Here is a 6,678-nt window from a genome sequence, read left to right as displayed (position 1 = left end):
GGGGCGGGGGTGTAGGCAGCACCCACCTAGGGGAGCCAAGAGGATCTGGGCTGGTGTCCTGCAGGGGACCCCTAGGGGAAGAGCCGGGCCGGAAAGAGGCCTTGAGACGGATGCCATGGGCAAGCCGCACCTTTTCCACAGAAGTCTGGAGGCCTGTACGCAGGAGCAGCCACAGCTGGCGGGCACGGGCGCTCGGGGTCACATTCTGCCACCGAGAGTTGCTGGTAAAAAGCCGTGGGGCCGCCTCCTTAAACGATGACTCTGCGAACCGGCAGCGGAAGCCCTGTCGGTGTGGCCTTTGGGCCCCTAACCCTGGAGGTCGTGGGCAGCCAAGGCCCCTCCTGAGGGCCCTGCTAGGTTAGGGGACTGCCCGGGGAGTGCTGCATTTCCCAGAGGACAGAACCAGCGCTTGAGTGAGGCCTGCGGCCAAGCAGGCCATCTGGGGGTCGAGGCCGGGCCACCTCACCATCCTCTTCGTTGAGCAGTCCCGGGTCCGGGACGTCGTAGATGTCGGCATCATACAGGTCCAGGTCTGGAATCAGGTGGTCGCCTTCTATGGTAAAGGGGTTGCTTGCGTCCCACACTTCTGGCTCCATTTCGGGAGCCGCGGGGTCCAGGCGGCTCAACAGCCCCCTAGGACCGTTGCTAGGATACCGGACGCAGCAGGCCCCGCCCTCGACGCAGGCCCCGCCCCCACGCCTCCTGAGCCTCCGTGCGCACTGAGTCACAGAAACTTTTATTGGAAGCAAACCAGCTGCAGCAAAGTGACACTCAGTGCACGCTGCCCGATGGGCAAGGTGGGGAGTACAAGTGGGCGGATGACCCCTGGGGACCGCCTGCTGGGTCTCCGGCCCTTTGGGCTGGAGTGTGCAGGTCCAGGCCTGACCCTGCACAAAATACAAAAATAAACTCTGTGGTCCAGCTGTCCCTGCCCGTGTCAGTTCGTTTGGGCGGGGCAGTGGCTCTTCCCAGCAGGCCCTGTGCCGTTGCTGTCCAGTCCAGCCACAGCGTGGGCAGCGGGAGCCTGTGGGGCTGAGGGGACATCCACAGGCTACAGCCAAAGGGTTAGGCAGGTGTGGCCTGGAGTGGCGCTGGTGCTGTGGCAGCGCCAGGATCTGGCCAGCAGCTGTGGAGGCCCTGGGGCCCCTCAGGTGGGCAGGTCCAGGCACTGTTTGAAGCTGGGTGAAGCGAGGGCCTCTGTTCCTCCTCTTCACATACAGATCACCGGGACCCTGAGCAACGGGTGGCACACAGTGAGTTCTGAGGAGCCCACACTCAGGAGACCAGGCAGAGGGGGCCCCGCCCTGCCCTGCACACCCCAGGCTGAAGGGAGGGAGGCCGCTGAAACCGTCACGCACCTGTCCTCTTCCATGGTGCTGGTCTCCTCGTGGCCGCCCTCACGGCCTCCACCTCCACTCTCCTCCTCCTCTCCCCCGAGCTCCATGTCCAGCTCATTGCCTGCCTCCGACGCAGTGTAGGTGGATCCACTGGGGGTGGGGGGACCAGTCTTAAAACCGCCTACCCCAGCCTGCTGCTAACCCCAGGGAGGGTGTCTGGGGAGGACAAAGTTAGGAATGGGGTGGGCCAGGCTGGGGAAACGGTGTGTGAGCCAAACAGGGAGGTAAAGGAAGGGAGGTGGACAGGTGCCAGCCAACCTGATAGAGCGGCAGCTGAAGAACACGATCCGTTTCAGCCTCTTGTTGTAGAAGAAGTAGTTGAAGGACCAGAGGCTGCCATCTTCCCCGAAGGGATCTGAGTCCAGGTCTGGGTTGTAGCTGGGGCGTGTGGGGCGAGATGTGGTGTGAGGTCCCAAGTGCCACCCACCCAGGACCCACCTGCAGGGACGCCAGCTCACCTGTAGATGTCGCACTCAGCCAAGCAGATCTCCTCATCCACCGCGTTCCACAGCTGCGGCTTCAGGGCCTTGAAGTCCTCGCGGACAGCGGAGAACAGGCTGCAGTTGACTGCATTCACCACCTAGGATGGTCACAGTCAGGGCTGACGAGGACCCAGGGCAGCAGGCATGAACCGGGCCGAGACCCTGTGAGTTAGGGAGGACACCAAGCATGGTTGTGGGCCTACAAGTCCCTTCCCCGACCCGACCCTCACCCAGCTGAGGCTGGGCTCCCGGCTGAACTCGTGGCTCCGGGCTCTGCTGAAGTCGTAGTCCGGCCGGAAGGACTCGTTGAGCGTGGCGATCAGGTAGAAGAGGGTCTTGCGGCTACACTTGTCGCTGAGGGGGCCCTCGTCCTCGCCACCCTGGCTCTTACTCAGTCTGCACAGAGAGAAGCGTCAGCCTGGCACTGCCCCGCTTGCCAGTGCACAGTGGGCAGGCCCTGCCCGGCTCACCTGCTGGGGCTGAGGCCCGAGGTCTGGGGTGGGGACAGTGCCTCCAGCACATGTGGCTGGCCCTCCTGGCAGAACTGCTTGAACATGTGCTTGTCGTCGCCCGCCATCTTACACGAGTAGCTCTCGATCCTAGAGACGCAAGCACAACCATGAAGCACGCCACCCCCGCAGGCTCAACCCAGAGACAGGGCAGAGTGACCTCTGAGACGCCAGCCCCAGAGCCCCGGCCTCACCTGCCAATGATGTGGGCATCTCCTGTCTCCACGGTCAGCTGCGAGTTGATGGCCTCGAAGCTGGAGTTCTCCAACAGCTTCATGTCCCCGGGGAGGAGGTCCTGTGCTCCGAAGGGCTACGGCTGCCTGAGGATGCAGGTCAGTCCATGGGTGTCTGGCCCTTGGGGCTCCACCTTCAGCCCTCCTCCCAGTAAGTGGCGCCGCTGTAAACAACTTGGGTCCCTCCTCTGCAGCCTGCTCCCAGGCCTTCAGCACTGGCGGGAGAGGTGATGAGAGCGGCATGTCCAGGCCCTAGATCAGCCACACCTCTTGCACCTCACAGGAGTTCTTGGGCCAGGCTGGGGGACCCACCGGGGATCCTGCTAACCCCGGGGCTGCTGGGTTAGTCTCTCCCTCAACACCCCCCATCCCGACACAAGAGCCCTAGCCACCAAGGGGGGGCCCTGCGAGCCCGCGAAGGGACGTGACTCCTGCAGTGCCCCTCCGGCCGGGATCCTCAGCCCGGGTAAGAACCGCACCCAGTTAGGAACCAGATCACCTGGGGCTCGGCCCTGCCGTCACCTGGACGCGGCGCTCTTTCCTGTTCTACAGGCTGCTTTCTAGTGAGCTCCTCCGTTTTTCTCCGAAAGTACGACAGGGAGCGGAGGGAGGCCCCGCGGCCCCCGAAGGGCCTGTCAGCCGGGCAGCTAGGGCGCTGCAGCGTCTGCCGGGTCTAAGGGGAACCCCAGCCAAGCCGCGCGAACTACAAGTCCCAGGAAGCCGTGCGCCTCGGGAGGCGCGCGTGCGCTCCAGCGCGAAGCCTGCTGGGGGCTGTAGTTCTGGAGGGCCCGAGTCGGCGCCGGGCACAGGGCGTACCCCTACCTGCTTACTCTGCGCTCAATCGGGCCGGACCGGACCAGGCAGGGTCAGGTCGATTGGCGTCGGTGCGGGTGAGAAGGTGGTGCGGGCCCCGGGTAGCGCGGACGCCTCAGGACCGGAGTGCGGCGCCGCGGCCTCCGCTCGGGCCGCACTGTATCCGGGGAAAGAAGCTCCGCAGCGACGTCCCGTTACTCCCGGCCCCGCCGGCCCATCCGATCTGCCACCGCGACATAGCCTCGCCCGTGCACGGCGCCCGACTATCGCGACCGACCTGCCCGCCGACCGCCACAGAAGGCCCGAGCAAGCGAGCGAACGACCTCTACCTCCCCGGGCCGGACAACAACAAGCGTCCGCCAGGCCCGGCCCCACGCGTCTGAATGGCCCGCTCCAGACGCCGGGACCGGGAGCTCGCAGAGCCATTGGGGGCAGTACCCGCCGCTCAGTCCTGTCTTCCACTCCTACTGGCTGTGGCGCATGTCCGTCATCTTCTCGGCCGTGCGAACCCGCCTTCCTCCCTGGCGCTCATTGGTCGCGGCCCCTCGCCGGCTCCGCCCCGGGTGCTGTAGGTGTGGGCTAGAGGGGGCAACTGAGTGTTCGGTGGGCGGCGAGAGGCGGGCGGCGGCCCAGAAGGAGCCTAGGAGTACGCCCGGCGCCCGCCAGACGCGGGGGTCGACAGGGCCGCTGGGCTGCAGCCCCCAGCCGAGCCTCTAGGGCCTTCCAGTTGTGGCCGGTGCTTCAGTCCCTGACGCTTTGCCCCGAGTACAGGCCTCCAAGCCCAGCCTCGCCCGCCGGAGTCCGAAGACGCTCTGGCCATGTCCATCGTGGGCGAAGCGGGAGGGTCAGACGGCTCCAACGCTCGGGCGGCGCCCGGAACCCCAGGCTCGCGGTCCCAGTTTCCGGCCGGTGGAGGCGCTCAGCGGCCCGAGGCCACGGAAGCGGGCTCGTGGGGCCGGGCCGGGACCGGACCGGAGATGGCGCCGCCGGCGGACGGCGCGGCTGCGGCCTCGGACCCTGGCTCGGCTGCGGTGCTCCTGGCCGTGCACGCCGCGGTGAGGCCGCTGGGCGCGGGGCCGGACGCAGAGGCGCAGCTGCGGAGGCTGCAGCTGAGCGCGGACCCCGAGCGACCAGGGCGCTTCCGGCTGAAGCTGCTTGGCGCGGGGCCCGGGGCGGTGAGTGGGGCCGGCGGGGGCTGGCCGCTGAACCCGAGGCCATGCCCTTCCATTCGCCAGCTGCGTGCTCTTGAGCAGTTACCTTTTCTTTGCTTCTGTTTCCTTGTGTGTTAAATGGGGATAATGCTGGTACCTCCCTTCGTAGGACTAGTGTGAGAGTTTCATAAGGTAATACGTGTAAAGGGCTTAGGACAGTGGAAGTGGCCTGCAAATGTTACCTCGTGTTCCTTTGATCGTCATGCAGTATGTGCTGGGGGGAGGCACTGAGCCCGGACTCTCCCCCTCCTCAGGTCAGTTTGGAGTGGCCCTTGGAGTCCGTCTCCTACACCGTCCGAGGCCCCAGCCAGCATGAGCTGCAACCTCCACCAGGAGGGCCTGGGACTCTCAGCCTGCACTTCGCCAACCCTCAGGAAGCTCGGCGGTGGGCAGCCCTGGTCCGAGGTGCCACCGTGGAAGGACAGAATGGTCAGTGCCCTGGAGTGAAGATTCACTGGGACCGGGATAGTGTTAGTTCTGCAAGAGAACAGGAGTAGCCCCAACCCCCCCAGGTCTCGATGGGGGGGAGTAGTGGGGAAAGCTGAGCCCACCTTACCCACTGTTGGGGTTCTGGGAGGACTCCCAGGAGGGAGGAAGTAGAGAAAAGGAACAGAGACCGAAGAGCTGGAGCCTGCAGTGCCAGACAAGTGTGGAGGGGCAGAGCACGCAGGCCCTCAGGATCTGGGTGAGAAGACGGACTATATGAAAAGCTTTGGGAAGGTATTCAGTGGGAGAGTGAGAGGCTCAGATTCGAGCTACTTAAGACTGGTTGAGACCTGCATTCGTGTGAGTGATGCAGATAGGACCGGAGAGAAGAAGAATGTTTCAGAGATGCTTAGGAGATGGAATTGGCTAGATTTCCTTGAGGTTTAAATGGAAGAGTGAGTGGTTGAGACAGAAAGCTGCAAGGAACAGACACTGGGGAGCTCCCAGATAGAGGGCCTTTTTGGGAGGGCACAGAGGTGGTCAAGTTCTTAAACATGTGGGAGGGAAGGGAGGTAGGTGGATCTGGACTGGGGCTGGGGCTCTAAAGAGGTAAAGGTTGGGGGTAGAAAAGGTCAACCAAGGTCACCAGAAGAGAGAAGTGGGAAGAGAAGAGGGTCGGGAAGGCAGACAGTGCACCAGGGAAAGTCCACAGATGCATCAGAACAGCCGTCAGAGGTGAGAAGAAAACCATACACTGAGATGAAGAGAGGTCCAGACGACAGCATCTGCAGAGAAGGAAAGGCCTTTTTTTTTCGTTCATTCGTTGTCCGTTGGTTCACCAAATGTGTGTTCAGCACCTGTAGTAAGCAGTCTTTTAAGGCCTTAGAGATTTAGCATGAATAAAACTTTAAATCCCTGCTCTCTCGGAGCTGGCATTTCCAGGGAGGAGACAGACGTATAAAATAAGTAAAATAAATTCTGTCAGATGGTGGAAAGGATGGGAGCGCTGGAAGGGAGAGGTTTGCAATTTAAAATAGGGTGGCAGGGAAATCCTCATTAAGGTGACCCTTGAGTGAAATTTAAAGATCATGGGGTGAACCATGTGGCCTGGGAGCAGCAGGTACAGAAGCCCCAAGGCAACAGTATGCATGACATCTTTCGGGCTCAGCTGAGGCCAGGCCAGGCCTGGTGCTCGGTGCTCGGGAGCCCTGCTTATCTCGGTGGGAGGACAGCTCACCACCACAGGAGCTGCATCAGCACCGCGTGGGTAGGGCCTCAAGTGGGTGGTAAGAAGCAGAGGCGGCAGCATGCCCAGGGCAGGCATCGGCTGGAGAGGGTTTGGCATGGGGGCAGCCCAAGGTGTTCTGTGATGATGGTAGAGCCAAGAGAGAGGATGGAGGTCCCCGAGGACAACAAAGAGGCCATCTTGGGGCCTCCCTGGTGACGCAGTGGTTGAGAGTCCGCCTGCTGATGCAAGGGACACAGGTTCGTGCCCCGGTCCGGGAAGATCCCACATGCTGCAGAGTGGCTGGGCCTGCGCGTCCGGAGCCTGTGCTCCGCAATGGGAGAGGCCACAACAGTGAGAGGCCCGCGTACCGCAAAAAAAA

The 6,678-nt window shown here is 63.0% G+C and overlaps 3 protein-coding genes across 6 annotated transcripts in view; 1 reads left to right on the top strand and 2 right to left on the bottom strand.

Moving 5' to 3' along the window:
* The window catches only part of WDR97 (WD repeat domain 97), a 9,899-nt gene extending 9,288 nt beyond the window's left edge, over positions 1–611 (bottom strand). The window contains exons 1-2 of the mRNA XM_024741030.1: positions 467–611; positions 131–261 (exon numbers count right to left, since the gene is read on the bottom strand). Coding sequence (XP_024596798.1) covers positions 131–261; positions 467–596 — 261 coding nt within the window. The 5' untranslated portion in view covers positions 597–611. The remainder of the gene's footprint in view (positions 1–130; positions 262–466) is intronic.
* A 108-nt stretch (positions 612–719) lies between these two features.
* Positions 720–3,782, bottom strand: MAF1 (MAF1 negative regulator of RNA polymerase III). 3 transcript variants are annotated; one of them, XM_024741175.1, is made up of 8 exons: positions 3,452–3,782; positions 2,583–2,708; positions 2,350–2,478; positions 2,110–2,275; positions 1,856–1,977; positions 1,656–1,775; positions 1,359–1,487; positions 720–1,232 (listed from the first exon to the last, which is right to left on the bottom strand). In XM_024741175.1, exons 2-8 carry the CDS (start codon positions 2,663–2,665, stop codon positions 1,211–1,213), a joined length of 771 nt encoding a protein of 256 aa, XP_024596943.1. In that variant the 5' UTR covers positions 2,666–2,708; positions 3,452–3,782; the 3' UTR covers positions 720–1,210. The 3 variants fall into 3 exon arrangements, with proteins under 3 accessions (XP_024596943.1, XP_024596942.1, XP_024596944.1); XM_024741174.1 differs by having other exon boundaries at positions 3,444–3,781; XM_024741176.1 differs by lacking the exon at positions 720–1,232 and having other exon boundaries at positions 1,439–1,553; positions 3,444–3,782.
* Positions 3,783–3,947: 165 nt separating this feature from the next.
* The window catches only part of SHARPIN (SHANK associated RH domain interactor), a 4,680-nt gene continuing 1,949 nt past the window's right edge, over positions 3,948–6,678 (top strand). For both annotated transcript variants that reach the window (XM_024741143.1, XM_024741142.1), the window contains exons 1-2: positions 3,948–4,609; positions 4,900–5,074. In XM_024741143.1, coding sequence (XP_024596911.1) covers positions 4,253–4,609; positions 4,900–5,074 — 532 coding nt within the window. In that variant the 5' untranslated portion in view covers positions 3,948–4,252. The remainder of the gene's footprint in view (positions 4,610–4,899; positions 5,075–6,678) is intronic.

Source organism: Neophocaena asiaeorientalis, unplaced genomic scaffold, assembly GCF_003031525.2.
Source record: "Neophocaena asiaeorientalis asiaeorientalis breed wild unplaced genomic scaffold, Neophocaena_asiaeorientalis_V1.1 scaffold177, whole genome shotgun sequence".
Classification (NCBI taxonomy): domain Eukaryota; kingdom Metazoa; phylum Chordata; class Mammalia; order Artiodactyla; family Phocoenidae; genus Neophocaena; species Neophocaena asiaeorientalis.
The sequence above is the reverse complement of the archived record's forward strand: the minus strand, read 5'-3'. Positions and strand labels throughout refer to the sequence as shown.

Bases quoted from the DNA above. Each gene is read 5' to 3' on its own strand.
- MAF1 (XM_024741175.1), bottom strand. From the start codon at position 2,665: ATGAAGCTGTTGGAGAACTCCAGCTTCGAGGCCATCAACTCGCAGCTG. The intron at 1,488-1,655 runs GTTGGCTGGCAC...CCCCACCCCCAG, and splicing joins TTCAGCTGCCGCTCTATCAG to TGGATCCACCTACACTGCGT. The intron at 1,233-1,358 runs GTGCGTGACGGT...CCCGTTGCTCAG, and splicing joins AGCACCATGGAAGAGGACAG to GGTCCCGGTGATCTGTATGT.